Here is a 16234-nt window from a genome sequence, read left to right as displayed (position 1 = left end):
TAGCTAGGATTACGGGCTTGAGCCACTGGTTCCCCAAAAGCCTTATTTTTAAATTAGTAACATTTACAACAGTCATTATAAAGAAAAACTAAAATCTACAGGATCCCGTAAGCCAGGGAAACTGGAAGGTGGTTGTGGGATAGTACTGAGCCTCAGGCAGCTCGTCTTGTATGTTCAGATGAGCAGAATGTCCTCAAGGTTCATCTCTGTCTTCTGGCATGTGACACAAGTTCCTTTGTAAGTGTGTATGTGTGTATGTCCTGGGGCTTGAACTCAGGGCCTGGGCACTGTCTTTGTGCTGCTTTTGCTCAAGACTGGCTCTCTACCACTTGAGCCACAGCTTTGCTTCTGGCTTTTTGGTGGTTAACTGGAGTCGTCCTCAGATCTCAGCCTCCTGAGTAGCTAGGATTATATATGTGAGCCACCAGTGTTGGTAACAGAACATGTTTTTTGTCCAGTCAATTGTCTGTGGATTCTTGGGGAGCTGCTTCTATTTGTTAGTTTTTAAATGAATAGATGTGTGGTTTTTGGCAAGAATTTACATCACACTTAGCAGCTGTTGAATTAACTTCATTTAAGCTGGGCGCTGGTGGCTCATGGTTCAAAGCCAGCCCAGGCAGGAAACTCCATGAGACTCTTATCTCTATTAAGCCACTAGAAAACTGGAAGTGGTGCTGTGGCTCAAGTGGTAGAGTGCTCACCTTGAGCTGAAGAGTGCAAGGATAGCGCCCAAGCCCCAGAGTTCAAACCCCACGACCACCACCACCACCAACAAAATTAACTTCATTTGTCCTGAATTTAAATTTTGATACCACAGCATAAAATATGGCTTCAGTTTTTCTTTTCCCTCTTAGGATTGAACCTCTTGGTAAGTGCAAAGAGACAGTGTCTTAGAACATTGCTTGGAATATAAAAAAGTGGGTATTTTCAAGTGTTCAATTGCATGTAATTTTTTCCTGCTGTCTGTAGGAAAGGGTTTCCTTTTATCTTGTATTGATCTGTTGGCTGTGGGGAATTGGTAGAGCCAGAGCACTTGGGCCTATTCACCCTAACCTCGGAGGCTTGTTTAATTCAGTGCAGATAATTCCTTAGAGGGTCTCTTGCTTAAAGAGTATAGTACTTAAAGAGGATACTATATTTGTGTAGTATTTTAAAAAGAATTCTGTCACTGTTGGAGGGAAAAAAATGGAAATCAGTTCAGCCTTGGTGCAGTGAGTAAATCCAAAGGAAATAGAGCCCTAGGTCAGAGTTGAGCTGTTGGGAGTTGCTCTATGTTCAAGTAAAGTCCCTGACTTTAAAAAGCAAAACTTTTAACAGTAAGTGACACAAAATAGAAATATGTCCGGCTAAAATGGGTGCTTATTGGTAAACATTGCAGTTACTGTCTGGTGTTTTCCTTTGGAAAGGAATTTGGCCAGTGTTTGCCAGCTTCACCCTGAGCAGCAGTAGCAGTGATGCATATGTAAGTAGAGCATTGATTATAACACTAGAAATCTTGAGCAAACACTATAACTTTTATTTTTTTATTTTTTTTGGGTCCGGTTGTGGGGCCTGAACTCTGGGCCTGGGCGCTGTCCCTCAGCTCTTCAGCTCAAGGCTAGCGCTCTACCACTTGAGCCACAGCGCCACTTCCGGCTTTTTTTCTTTTTGCTTATGTGGTGCTGAGGAATCAAACCCAGGGCCTCAGGCATGCAAGGCAAGCACTCTACCACTGAGCCAACTTCCCAGCCCCTATAACTTTATTTGCCAGTAGGCAAATAAAAGCCCTTTCATTTGGCCAAGATAATTTATCAGTAAAATTCAGTCCTAACTAGAACCCAAATACTAGACGTGTCCATACTTTCTGTAACCATAGCAGTTTAGATTGGACTTATGTTTTGTCTTACTTTTGCATTATGTGCATGGTTCATGTCATATCTCTTGTCTTGACACAGGAACTGATAAACTCCAGTATTGTCGCCCCTCAAAATTTGGCATATATTGCACTTTAATTTTTTTTTTTTTTTGTCGGTTGGGGGGCTTGAACTCTAGGCCTGGGCACTGTCCCTCAGCTCTTCGGCTAGTACTCTATCACTTGAGCCACAGCACTACTTCCAGTTTTCTGGTGGTTAATTGGAGATAAGAGTCTCATGGACTTTCCTGTCCTGGCTGGCTCTCAACTGTGACCCTCAGATCTCAGCCTCCTGAGTAGCTAGGATTACGGGCACAAGCCACCAGTGCCTGGCTTAAATTCTTTTTTTTAAAATTTTATTAGCAAACAGTTGTATAAGGGAGAAAGGTTCATAGTGACATTTCCACACAACGTGTCCTGATCAACTTCACTTCTCTGTCACTCTTCTTGATCCCTTTCCTCTCCCTTCTTTTCTTCTGTGTGTGGGTGTGGGCGCGCGCGCCAGTCCTGGGTTTGAACTCAGGGCCTGGGCACTGTCCCTGAGCCTCTCTGTGCTCAAGGCTAGCACTCTACCACTGGGGCCACAACACCACTTTCTGCCCTGTTTATGTGGTGCTGAGGAAGGAATCAAACCCAGGGCTTCATGCATGGGAGGCAAGCACTCTACCGCTAAGCCACATTCCCAGCCCCTCCTCTCCCTTCTTACTGGCATTTATTATTTTTGTTGAGGCGATAGCTATTTTCAAAACGTTTATTTTAGCTACTCGCCGGTGGCTTACACCTGTAATTCTAGTTACTCAGGAGGCTGATTTCTCTGAGGATTGCTGTTCGAAGCCAGCCTGAGCAGAAAAGTCTCTGTGAGATTCCTCTCTCCAGAAGTGGCACTGTGGCTCAAGTGGTAGAGCATTAGCTTTGAGCACAAAGAGGATCAGGGACAGTGCTCAGGTCCTGAATGCAAGCCCCACAACCAAGAAAAAAGTTAACTTTAAATAATTCCTAGTCACAGGAAGTTGCAAAAATAGTATTGAGAAGGGGGGGCTGGGATTTAGCTCATTGGAAGAGCCCTTCAGGGCCCTGAGTTCAGTCCTCAGTTCTGTAAACAGCAACAAAAAAGTACAGAGAGGTCTCTTGCATCTTTGTATGTATATTTATTTACATATTGGTGTAAGAGCTTAGCACTGAACTAAATTCTCAGCAGCTTTTCAGACTTTTTTTTTGGGCCGGTCCTGGGGTTTGAACTCAGGAACTTTATGCTCAAGGCTCATTTGAACTACAACTCCTGGCATTTTTGGTGGCTCATTGGAGGTAAGAGTTCTATGGACTTTGCTGCCCAAGCTGGCTTCAATCTATGACTTCTAGGTGCTGGAATTAAAAATGCAAATAATACCTGGCTTTTTTTTTTTTTTTTTTTTTGTGGTCGGTGGTGAGGCTTGAATTCTGGGCCTGGGCGCTGTCCCTCAGCTCATCAGCTCAAGGCTAGTGCTCTACCACTTGAGCCACAGGGCCACTTCCGGTTTTCTGGTGGTTAATTGGGGGTAAGAGTCTCATGGACGTTCCTGCCCTGGCTGGCTTTGAACCGTGATCCTCAGATCTCCGTCTCCTGAGTAGCTAGGATGACAGGCGTGAGCCGCCGGCGCCTGGCTTGCTGGCATATTTTGTGAGTGTGTGCGTGTATATTGAAGGTGGAATTCTTAGAGCCTGCACACACTCAGTGTGTACCATCATGGAGCGGTGCCTGTAGACAGAGTTGTTCTGTAGTAGGTGAAAATGCAGACGGGTTCAAATTGTCATCAGATACAGGTTAGGGTTTGTAAAGTTTCTCTCTAAAAGTATGGACTCCTCAACTTTGGATCCTTGACTTCCATCCCAGAATAAGAATTTCTGGACAAGTCACAATGGTAAGAAAACTGGGCAGAGCCTTATTGAGTACATATGCAAGCAGGCAAGCAGACAAAAAACCAGAAAAACTGGAGGCACCCTCTCACAGCGCGGCCCTCTAGCGGAGGGACGCACAACATCTCTTTGGTCTGGGGGTATTTTATTTTATTATGGAAAAGGCGGAAGACCTTATGCAAAGATAGGTGTTTGTCTTTGCTCTAATCACTCTTGGTGTTACTTTGTTTCTGGATGTTTTGGGCATTCTTTTCAGGTAAGAATGCATCCTGCCATGAAACAGATCCTTAAACTTCAGATTGTTGTCAGAATTTTTTTTTAATTAATTTTTTATTTTGTGTTGTCTGTATTTTGGGGAGGAGGTCGCTTAAGTTTTGGGGGAAGCATTTTTCTCAGGATGGCCTACATCCTGCCAGACAAATATTAATTCTTGGGGTGAGATCTACATCTCTCGGGAAGGAATGCATCCTGTTGTCTCTTTGAAGCAAAGACAGCACTTCTGTGTTTCTAAATACCATGCATCTGAGTTGCCTTCACCAGGCCTCATTTCCCTCAGTTTATCTTGCCTCAGAGTGAGTCACTAAGAAAGGTGGGGACAGAAAGCAGATCCTATCGGTCAGTTCTTGGAGTCTGGAGTACTTGTAAGAAGTTACGAAAGAGCTCAAGCCTTTCACCTATGTACTTGATCACTAAAGTTCTCAGCGGAGGCTGCTCTGGCCAGCACTGACCAAGTCTGTCTAAAAGAAAGCTAGAGTGATGCCCGTTAACAGTTCTCACCCCAGGATCATTGTCGAGAACCTTGGGGCTCAGTGTGGGGGAGAATCTAGAAATCTCCATTTGCAAGCCCTCCTCCAGGGCTTTGTGATGAAGATTTCCAGACTGTTCAAGTTGAGAAGTTAGGCTGTTCAAGGGAAATACTTTATAGTCTTAGGAAGGCTGCAGCTTCATAGGTTAGTAGTTTTCAAACTTTTGAGCATATGGGGAGTACATGTGAAGTACATTTTTTTTTTTTTCTGTTTGTCAATTGGGGGCCTTGTACTCCGGGCCTGAGCGCTGTCCCTGAGGTCTTCAGTTCAAGGCGAGAGCTCTACCACTTTGAGCCACGGTGCCGCTTCCTGAGGAGTGCATTTGAGAATTTCGAGAGCAGCAGCGTCACAGTTCCTTACTGTTGCTCTGAAGCACACTGAAATTTACACAGCCAGCCTCCACCCTCGCGGCGAGGGAAGTGTTCTTGTGTGTGAGTGAGGCCATGTGAACCCTCTCATTTGTTACCTTCCTGGATGATTGAGGATGCTGAATGTATTTTTGTAAATGCTAAGTAGTATCCCACTAAAAAAAAGTGTTGATTATGTGCCTAACTTGCACCAGGATGGTTTCATTGTGCCATTTCATCTGTGCTTACATTGCATCCTGATCAAACCCCCCCCCCCTTTTTTTGTCAGTCATGGGGCTTGAACTCTGGGCTTAGGCACTGTCCCTCAGCTATTCAACTCAAGGTGAGTGCTCTACCATTTGAGCCACAGCGCCACTTCTGGTCTTCTGGTGGTTAATTGGAGATTTCCTGCCTGGGCTGGCTTTGAACTGTGATCCTCAGACCTCAGCCTCCTGAGTAGCTAGGATTATAGGCAGGAGCCACTGGCACCAGTATAAATTCCCCCTTTTATAAACCATCTCCCTTCCCCATCCCTCCCATCCCTGTTTCAAAGAGTGATTTCAACAAATTCAGTTGTTCTTTTATTCTCATATGCAAGTATAAGTTGGACTATATTCACTTCTCTTGCCCTCTCCTTAGTTCCTTAAGGATGTTTTACTTTTTTTTTTTAAATTTTTTTATTGTAAAGATACTATACAGAGGGTTACAGTTACATGAGTGAGGTAATGAGTACACTTCCTCTTGAACATTGTTACCCCCTCCATTGTTTTCCCCCTACCATCCCCTCCCTCCCTCCCTTCCCCAGGTTACTTTTAAAATTACTTTTGTATTTAGCAAGTCTCTACCCAAAGTTGCCATTTTGCCTTTTTTTTTTTTTAACTTTTCTTCCCATCCTCCGGTTTCTATCCATCACCAAGCAGTTAAGTACCTCCTTATTAAGAACAGTTTTGGGAATGTGAATAGCTCCAGGTTGACCCCCAATCCTGCAGAACAAAGTACTTAGCCCTTGAGTATTTTTATGTTTATGAGGGAAAGGCAAAGAAAAAAAAATCCATATGTGGGGCTGGGTAGGTGGCTCAGTGGTAGAGTGCTTGCCTTGCATGCCTGAGGCCCTGGGTTCGATTCCCCAGCACCACATAAGCAAGAAGCCGGAAGTGGTGCTGTGGCTCAAGTGGTAGAGCGCTAGCCTTGAGCTGAAGAGCTGAGGGACAGCGCCCAGGCCCAGAGTTCAGGCCCCACAACCAGACCAAAAAAAAAAAAAAATCCAGATGTGAAATAATGAATGTTTTGTTGAACTTCTAGGGTAAACATATCAGATTCCACAACTTGATATACCAGCTTTAAAGTAATTGTCTGACATTGAGAAGAAAAGTTAAAGAGATAAAGAGAGCTCTATAATAGTGCCTAAAATAATGCAAAATGACTGAAGTAAATTTTAGCCAAGAGAAATGTTACAACATTGTTAACCTATTTCTCAAGAGTTGCTTTCTGTGGAAAGTAGAAGGTTCAGTGGCAGGCGATCAGTGAGCAGTTTCATATACTAAGATGGATAACGCATGGTGGTGGCATGTGCCTGTAATCAGGACTTGGGAGGCAGAGGGAAGACAGCTCAAAAGTTTAAGGCCAGTTTGGGCTACATAGCAAGACCATGTCTCAAGGAAGGTGGCTCAGTGGTAGAGCGCTTGCCTTGCATGCATGAGGCCCTGGGTTCGATTCCTCAGCACCACAAAAGCAGAAAAAGCCACCAGTGGTGCTGTGGCTCAGGTGGTAGAGTGCTAGCTAGCCTTGAGTTGAAGAGCTGAGGGACAGCGCCCTGGCCGAGTTCAGGCTCCACGACAGACAAAAACCAAACCAAACTTTCATCTGTTTTAGTTATTCCTGTTGAAAATAAGGAGCCGGGCACCTGTAATCTTAGCTACTGTAATTCATGCCTGTAATCTTAGCTACTCTGGAGGCTGAGATCTGAGGATCATAGTTCAAAGCCAGACAGGGCAGGAAAGTCTATGAGAAACCAGAAGTGGCGCTGTGGCTCAAGTGATAGAGCACTAGTCTTGAGCTGAAGAGCTGAGGGACAGCATCCAGGCTCAGAGTTCAAGCCCCACAACCGACACCAAAAAAGAAGAGGGAGGGCATTTCTGTTCTTGAGCCGTGGGTAGATGTGGGCACTTATGAAGCAGTAAGTTTCATAGAAACAGTGGTCTCTCCTTAGATAAGCTCCACAGAACATAGGACTGGCCTTGTCCTGTCGTCCTAAAAAGGGGCTGAAGGTCAATGTGCAAACAGCACACACAGGTGTCAGCTGTGACACTTTTCTGCTGAATCTGACACTGAGGAGAATGTCTCTTCTTCCTGAACAATGTCTCTTCTTCCTGTTTCCCCTTCCGATCTCCCCCTCCTTCCCCCAGGGTTTTCTTTCTTTCTGGTTTATAAATGATGGAGGTAACTTATTGGTTCATTGTAGTCCCGCAAAGAATTTCTGAAGCCATGTTCTTAGGTAACTAGAATCAGATACTTGGTTCATGTTGACTTTCTAATGCGGTTAGGTACCTAACCTCAGTATTCTTTTTTCATCAAGGTTATTGTGGACTTTTATGGGTGCTTGATGACACTTTAGAGAATCCAAGCTCAGAGGCAGACAAAACTCTACGAACGTTTGCGTAGTGTTGAGGGTTCTGCCTGACTGAGGACTTGGGGCCGGTCCTGGGGCCTGAATTCAGGGCCTGGGTGCTGTCCTTGAGCCTCTTTGTGGTCAAGGCCAGTGTTCTTCCACTCGAGGCACAGTGCCACTTTCAGCTTTTTCTGAGTACTTTATTGGAAATAAAAGTCTCATGGACTTTCCTGCTCTGGCTGGCTTTGAACTATGATACTCAGATCTCAGACGTCCCTGGCACTTGGCTTCTCTCCCCCCCCACCCCCTTTTTTTTTTAAAGTTGGTTGTGGGGCTTGAACTGTGGGCCTGGGTGCTGTCCCTCAGCTCTTCAGCTCAAGGTGAGTGCTCTACCACTTGAGCCACTTCTGGTTTTCTGGTGGTTCATTGGAGATAAGAGTCTCATGGACTTTGCTGCCTGGGCTGGATTTGAATTGCGATCCTCAGATCTCAGCTTCCTGAGAAGCTAGGATTGAGCCACCAGTGCCCAGCTCAGCTTTCTCTTTTTATTTATTTATTTTGTTGGTCGTGGGGCTTGAACTCTGGGCCTGGGCGCTGTCCCTCAGCTCTTCAGCTCAAGGCCAGAGCTTTACCACTTGAGCTACAGTGCCACTTCCTGTTTTCTTGTGGTTTATTGGAGATAGGAGTCTCACGGTCTTTCCTGTCCGGGCTGGCCTTGAACTGGGATCCTCAGATCTCAGCCTCCTGAGTAGTTAGGATTACAGGCGTGAGCCACCAGCGCCCAGCTAGTTTTCTCTTTTTAAAAGAAACAGGGTATTGCTCTGTAGCTCAGGCTGGCTTCAAATTCACGTGCCCTAGTTTCCTTGGCTTTGCAGTTTTCTTGCCTTCGCCACCTGAGCGCTGGGATTACAAGCGTGTTTCACCGTGTTTGTTGTTGTGAGGCTTATGTATTATGTAGTGTGTATATGTTTGTAGTTACATTTACTGAAAAAGTTGCACACCATACTGTTGCACAGCAATATATGCTGCCCAGTATTGTGTGTGTGTGTGTGTGTGTGTGTGTGTGTGTGAGAGAGAGAGCGCGTGCGTGCTGGCACTGAGGCTTGGGCTCCGGGCTCGCTCCTGCTTGGCTTTTCCACGAGCCACAGCTCCACTTGCAGACTTTGGAGATGAGGTTCTTAGGCTGTGGTGTCACTGTGCGGCTTTGGGCCGTGATCCCGGGTTCTGAGTTGTGGAGCGGCGAGGGTTGCTGTGTAACCTCATTGATCACTGCTGTGTAACCGTATTGATCACCGGCGCTAGCCATTGGAGCCCGGGCAGCTTTTTCTTTTTCTTGTCGGTGGTGGTGCTTGAACTCAGGGCCTGGGCTTGGTCCTCAGCCCTTCAGCTCAGGTGGTGGGGCTTGAACTCAGGGCCTGGGCTTGGTCCTCAGCCCTTCAGCTCAGGTGGTGGGGCTTGAACTCAGGGCCTGGGCTTGGTCCTCAGCCCTTCAGCTCAGGTGGTGGGGCTTGAACTCAGGGCCTGGGCTTGGTCGTCAGCCCTTCAGCTCAGGTGGTGGTGTTTGAACTCAGGGCCTGGGCTTGGTCCTCAGCCCTTCAGCTCAGGTCATGGGCTTGAACTCAGGGCCTGGGCTTGGTCGTCAGCCCTTCAGCTCAGGGCCTGGGCTTGGTCGTCAGCCCTTCAGCTCAGGTCATGGGCTTGAACTCAGGGCCTGGGCTTGGTCCTCAGCCCTTCAGCTCAGGGCCTGGGCTTGGTCCTCAGCCCTTCAGCTCAGGGCCTGGGCTTGAACTCGGCCCGGGCGCGGTCGTCAGCCCGTCAGCTCCAGGCGAGCGCGGCGTTTGCAGCTGCGGAGGAGGCGCTGCGGGCCGGAGCGCAGGCCTGGCGCACGCGGGCCGCCGCCGCCGCACCGGAGGGCCGCCGGCTGGGTGGGAGGCGGCCGCCGGGCCGGAAGCGCTGCTGGCTCACGGCTCTCTCTCCGTTCTCCCCAGGTTCGGGCCCCACGGGATCCCGGTGACGGTGTTCCCCCGGAGGGAGTCCAAGGAGCGGCCCGAGGCGCGGGCGCCGGGCGCGGGCGCCGAGGCGGCGCTGGGCTGGACGGGCAAGCCGCCGCCGCTCTTCCACGAGGGCGCCCCGTACCCGCCGCCGCTGTTCATCAGGGACACCTACAACCAGGCCATACCTCAGCCGCCGCCGCGCAAGATCAAGCGGCCCAAGCGGAAGCTGTACCGCGAGGAGCCCACGTCCATCATGAACGCCATCAAGCTGCGGCCGCGCCAGGTGCTGTGCGAGAAGTGCAAGAACAGCGTGGCGGCCGAGCGGCGCGAGGCGCGGCGCGGCGCGGGCGAGGCGCAGGCGCAGGCGCAGGCGCAGGCGCGCTGCGAGGAGCGCAAGCGCCGCAGCGAGGCCGCCGCCGCCGCCGCCGCCGCCGCGGCCGGCAAGAAGCTCAAGGGCGAGCCCAAGGTGGACGGCCGCGGCCCCGCCGAGGGCCCGCGGCGCGGCGCCGTGGTGAAGGTGCCGGGCCTGGGCCCCGGCCGCGCCCGCGTGGTGCGGGTGCCCGCGCAGGCGGCCGCCGCCGCCAAGGTGCTGCAGAGCAAGAACATGGACCACGCCAAGGCCCGCGAGGTGCTCAAGATGGCCAAGGAGAAGGCCCAGAAGAAGCCCAGCGAGTCGTCCAGCTCGCGGGGCGCGCACGCCAAGGCGCACCTCTCGCGGCGCTACCAGAGCCCCGGCGCGGGCGCCCTGCCGCCCCGCGTGCGCTTAAAACCGCAGCGCTACCGCAACGAGGAGAACGACTCCTCCCTGAAGACGGGGCTGGAGCGCGTGCGCAGCGGCAAGCTGGCCCCCAAGCCGCCGGCGCGCTGCTCCTCCTCCCGCGCAGCAGGTGAGAGTCCCGCGCGCCGCCCGCGCCGGCCCCAGCCCGGGCCCCGCGCCCCGCGCCCGCGGGCCGGCGAGGCGGGCCCGGCGGCGGGCCAGGCGCGCGTGCCCGGCGCGCGGGAGCCCGCACGGACGCTGGGCGCGCGGGGCGGCCGGGGCGCGCTCGCGGTGTTCGTGACCCTGCACCAGAAGCCGGCCGACTCGTGCAGTGCGTCGGTGTGTAGCCTCGATAGCGCCGACGACCTGCGCTCCTCCAGCTCGGAGGCCAGCTGCTCCTCCGAGAGCTTTGCCTTTCCTCCCGGCGGCGTGCACGCGCCGCCCGCCCCCGCCGCCGCCCCCGCCGCCCCGGAGGAAGACGAGGCAAAGCCCGGCCATTCCTTGAAAATGAGAATCTTTTCCAAAAACGTCTCTAAGTGCATCACGCCCGATGGCAGGACCCTGTGTGTGGGGGACATTGTCTGGGCCAAGATCTATGGCTTCCCCTGGTGGCCGGCCCGCATCCTCTCCATCACGGTGAGCCGCCGCGATAACGGCCTGCTGGCCCGCCAGGAGGCGCGCCTCGCCTGGTTCGGGTCCCCCACCACCTCCTCCCTCGCCCTGTCGCAGCTCTCCCCCTTCCTAGAAAACTTCCAGGCGCGCTTTAACAAGAAGAGAAAGGGCCTGTACCGCAAGGCCATCACAGAGGCGGCCAAGGCCGCCCGGCAGCTCACCCCCGAGGTGCGGGCTCTGTTGACCCAGTTTGAAACGTGAGCGTGGACAGTCAGGTAGGCGAGCACCGCGGGAAGCGCCCTAGGCCTGCCCGGCCCCGGGGCGGGATGGCTTCTCCGCAGGGGCCCGGCCCAGCCCGGCCCAGCTGCACGGGGAGACCGCCCTCGCCGGGCCGGCTTTTTATACTACCTTCTAGCCAGTTTTACACTTGAGACACTTCAACTGAACACAGATCATTTTTATTTGTCGCGAGGGAGGGAGACTGTTGGCAGTGTTTCCCAAAAGTCTTGGAATCCAAGAACCACCCGAAGGCATAAAAGCCATAGCCTCAACCGAAACTGCGATCCTGTGTGTGTACAGATACACTCTGTGTGTATCTGTACACACACAGCACACAATCTGCATAGCTGTAGAATGACTGCCTGTCCCAGTGTGACCCGGGATTCTAGGTAGGGTTGGTGCGCTGGCTGAGCAGTGGCTATTGAGAACTAGACACAGGCTCCCTCTGCACGCAGTCGGGGAGCGCTGGCCGCAGGCCTTCTTGACTGACTGACTGACTGGCTCATGTTTACAAACAACCGCCCTGCCTCTGGGATCGGAAAGTGTCATGTCAGACTCATGACAGGTGTGAGCCATCCCCACTTTATTGCGGGGTATAACAGATTCTCACGTCTCTGGTTGGGAGTTAGATAGGTTTCGTTTGCACACACTGTACACGGCTAAATTTGGTCAAATTTCCTGACTGGCTGTTCCTAAGTCCTTAGGATATGTCCTAGGAAATTACACTTTGGGAATTAATTGTCATGCGTAATTGTTACATTTGGATGTTACCTAATTTGATCATTTAAAAGGAAATAAGGTATCTGTTTGCAGGTCAGAAAACAATGTAATTGTGTGATGCTCTGAAATGTAAAAAAAAAAAAAAAGAAAAGAAAAAAGAAAACAAAAAATTGTAAATAAAATCAACTAAATCCAAATTATTTGTGTGTGTTTCTCAAAAAGCTTTGAAAAATTTCAAGATGGGAGAAAGTCATTCTTGTAATAGTGCTGAGTGTTGAGGCGGTTGAACCTGAGGTTCTGCTCGCCAGAGAGAGCACAGGTGAACACGAGCGCCGCGAGCCCTGTGCTCTTGGACGCAGCCCGGCCGCGGGAGAGCCGCGCACTTAGAACGCAGCTCTGTTTGTATCATCTTCAGCCTTAGTCCCTTCATTACACAGCTCATGGACTTCCCTTGCGTGCACTAGGGAAAGCGCAGTCCCTCGCTCGCTGTGCCAGCGCGTCACAGCTTCTAGTGACTTAGCTTGTGTCTTTATGCCCATCTGTCCCGAAGACTCGGTTCCTCAGTCAGCAGTTTTTGTGCTGTCTTCCAGTTGCCCAGGGTGGCAAAGTCTCTCACCCAGAATTTAAATTTGTGTATCCTAAATTATAGACGATTTCAAGTTGACATTTAAAACCTTTCTGATTTCAAGTTGGCATTTAAAAACTCTTAAGCAGTTGTGTTACTGATCCACATTACAATTGCATTTCTGAGTAATACAATTGGAAAGACACATTACTGAAACTAAACATGAATACAGGCTGGGAATCCATAGTGTTTGACAACTTCCTTAAGCTGGACCTTGCTTAAAGCACCTAGAATTGGAACTGGTGGCATGGCTCGAGTGGTAGAACACCAGCCTTGAGTGGAAAAAGCCAAGTGATAGCACACAACCTTGAGTTCAAGCCCCAATACCAGCGCATGCACGCGCGCGCACACGCGCACACACATACACACACAGTATGTAGAAGTGTCTTGTGGGTAACTCAATGCTTTTTGATTTTAATAAACACACAATAAAAGTGTTTCACTTGAACATATTCTTTCCTGCAAACAGAAACTGTTTTAAAGTTACTGGTTCTGATAGGTTGAAAGAAGTCAAAGTGCAATGGATGGGTTCGAGGGAGGGTTTTGTTTTTTTTTTTAATTATTATACAGAGATTTTTGAGTGTCTGTTTTAGATGAGTGAATTTGTTCATTTAAGTAATTTTGGACTTGAGGGAGATTGAAAAGTCACCTGAATGAGCGATCTCGCTCTGTGAAGAAACGAGTGGGTTTTTCCCATGCTAGTGGCTTTAACATGGAGATTGCTAATACAGCCAGGTGCTTTGGTAAGAAGCCAGACTTGGGTCATTTCAGAAGCCATGAGGGTAAAAAAAAAAAAGGAAATAAACTGATTGTGGGGCACAACGTTCAACAGAATGTAGTGTTGCCTGCCTGTAATCTCAGCATTGCAGGTGGGTTTGAAGCTGGCCTGATTCGCATAGTGATGACCCCTTTGCAAAAATCAAGAGTCAGTTTTGTAGTTCATACCTCTGAGGAAAAGGTAGTAGTATAATCCGAGGTGGTTAGGAATTAATTGTGCTGTGTGCTCCTTCCAGTTAAACTTGCAGTCTGGCATATGTCACCGCATTTCAGTAGGGAAATAGTTTTGAAAAACCTCTCATCTTCAACGCATATTCTAAACACCAGTCAGATAGCTGTACACTGAAAGTATGTTGTAGGCAGAGTCTGGTGGGCTGGTGCATCCCGCTACTCCCGAGGGAGGCTGGAGCTTTGGAATTACAGCCCAGTCTGGGTAACCTGGTGTGTCTCCCTCTCAAGAACAGAAAGAATAGGATTAAGTGGGATCTTTTTGGTGCAGGCAGGTCCTAGGGCTTTAACTCAGGGTCTGGGTGCTGTCCCTGACTTGAGTCATGCTTGCTTCACTTCTGGCTCTTAGAGCACTTAGTTGGAGATAAGTCCCATCACAGGCTTTCCTGCCAAGCTAGCTTTGAACCACGATCCTCAGATCTCACTCAGCCTCCTGAGTAGGTAGGTTTATAGGCATGAGCTACCAGGCAGTGCCTGGCCAAAGTGAACATTTTTTTAGCTAGACGATTTTGTCCAGAATCTACTGCAGGTAGAGATGAAGACAGATTGGGCAATTGTAGGTTTCTCCTTGAAATGACAGGAGGCACTTTTTTGGGGGGGGGAGGGAGGGGAGGGGTCCAGTCCTGGGGCCTGAACTCCGGGCCTGGGCGCTGCCCTCAGCTCTTCAGCTCAAGGCTACCACCTGAGCTACAGCGCCACTTCTGCCTTTTTCTGCTTATGTGGTGCTGAGGAATCGAACCCGAGGGCCTCATGCATGCAAGGCAAGCAAGCATTCTACCACTGAGCCACCTTCCCAGCCCCAGAAGACATAATTTGTATGGTGATAACCCAGTGGGCATTTTTCCCCTCCTGCATAGTGCTATAGACAGACCTAAGAACTAAGGAAGTGGTAAAGCCAAGGAAGTAAAGTGCGGGGCTGTGGGAATCCGGAACTTCAGATAGAGCCACAGGACACGTTTGCCCGCCCCAGTTGTCTAGCAGGCCAGGGAGCCGACGCGGCTGGAAATGTCACTTACTGGACACTTGAGGCCGTCCGGAGGTGGCTGGGAGACTAGCATTCATGAGTGGGAAGTCTGTATAGAAGGACTTGATGGTTTTAGAAGACTTGAATGTTTTGTTGAGAAAACTTCATGACAGTATTTGCCAATGAGTACTGAGTAGAACAGACAGCCCTTCAGATGTGAAGACGCGGTAGGCAATATGAAACTTACAGTGAGATGAGCTAAATAAACATTAAACCCGGTTTAATGGATTCTGTTAATGGAAGGTTGTACTTTAAAATCTTTTTTCTTGTTGGTCACGGGGCTTGAACTCGGAGCCTAGGTGCTGTCCCTGAACTCTTTGTTCAAGGCCTAGTGTTCTACCACTTTGAGCTAGAGTTCCACCTGTGATTACAGGTGTGAGCCACCAGTGCCTGGCTGGAAGGCTATACTTCTCTAAAGTCGGTTATGCTAACGAGAAGAAATATTTATTTTTATTTTATTTTATTTGTGAACATACTGTACAGAGGGGTTACAATTACATGGGCAGGATAATGCGTACATTTCTTACCAAGCATTGCACCCTCCTCCTTTGGTTTACCCTTCACATCCCTTCCCAGCCTCCCCCCCGAGAAGACTGCCTGGAGGTGAGCACTTTGGCTCACATCTGTAATTCCAGCTACTCAGGAGACTGAGATCTGAGGATTACAGTGTGTAGCTGGCCTTCACAGAGAAGTTTGTGAGACACTTGCCTCCAATTAACAAGCAGAAATCTGGAAGTTGAGCTGTGGCTCAAGTGGCAGAGTGCTAACCTTAAACAAAAGCCAAGAGACAGCAGCGCCCAGGCCCAGAGTTCAAGCCCGAGTACACAAGAAATGATTGCACGGGGGCTGGGAAGGTGGCTCAGTGATAGAGCGCTTGCCTTGCATGCCTGAGGCCCTGGGTTCGATTCCTCAGCACCACATAAGCAGGAAAAAGAAAAAAAAGCCTGAAGTGGCGCTGTGGCTCAAGTGGTAGAGCGCTGCCTTGAGCTGAAGAGCTGAGGGACAGCGCCCAGGCCCAGAGTTCAGGCCTCATGACCAGACTGCGCCCCCCCCCCAAAAAAAAAAAAAAAAAAGGATTGCATGGAGGCTAGTTTTACTTTGAGCTGAATGACTGAATTGGGAATAAGAAATTAGTTTGGACTTAAAATTAGTTCTTCCTGTTGAAGTTGTGAATGTGCTGTGGTTCATGGTGCATTGTATTTGTAGTGGATTGGTAAGTGTCTAGAAAAAGCTGATGCTTCAACTGAAGGATTTATGTCCAGTGATGGCCTCCAGTAGGGGATTTGCTAAAGGGAGGAATGAATTTCCAAATATGGACAAATTTTGCTTTGGAATTGTACTAATATCATAGCTACTAAACTATAAGCAAAATGCCTGGCATTCAGAACTGTCCTGGGATGGTGTGCTGCCAACTGCAGAAGAAAGCAGTCAGGAAGTACGTCTCCTATCTGCTACTGAGTTGGCTGTCTGTGCATTCATTCATTCATTCATTCATTATCGGATTAAGTAGTGAATATCAGCAGTTACAGTTAGAATAAAGGAAGCTTCATGTTACCGTTTGGAAATGACTTTTTTTTTTTTTTTTTTCTTGCTGGTCCTGAGGCTTGAACTCTGGGCCTGGGTGCTGTCCCTGATCTCCTTTTGCTCAAGGCTAGAGCTCTATTAGTTGAAAC

The 16234-nt window shown here is 49.5% G+C and overlaps 1 protein-coding gene across 2 annotated transcripts in view; it reads left to right on the top strand.

The window, feature by feature from the left end:
* Pwwp2a (PWWP domain containing 2A) overlaps window positions 1–16234 on the top strand; it is a 37801-nt gene that overhangs the window by 11997 nt on the left and 9570 nt on the right. Inside the window, exon 2 of one of the 2 annotated variants that reach the window (XM_069993941.1) lies at window positions 9534–10426. In XM_069993941.1, coding sequence (XP_069850042.1) covers window positions 9534–10426 — 893 coding nt within the window. Of the gene's footprint in view, window positions 1–9533; window positions 14069–16234 lie in introns of those variants that run through there. The other variant, XM_069993940.1, reaches the window with a different exon arrangement.

The sequence above is a fragment of the Dipodomys merriami genome, unplaced genomic scaffold (assembly GCF_024711535.1).
Source record: "Dipodomys merriami isolate MVZ:Mamm:240054 unplaced genomic scaffold, mDipMer1.0.p SCAF_44, whole genome shotgun sequence".
NCBI lineage: Eukaryota > Metazoa > Chordata > Mammalia > Rodentia > Heteromyidae > Dipodomys > Dipodomys merriami.
This window is presented reverse-complemented; position numbering and strand designations above follow the sequence as displayed.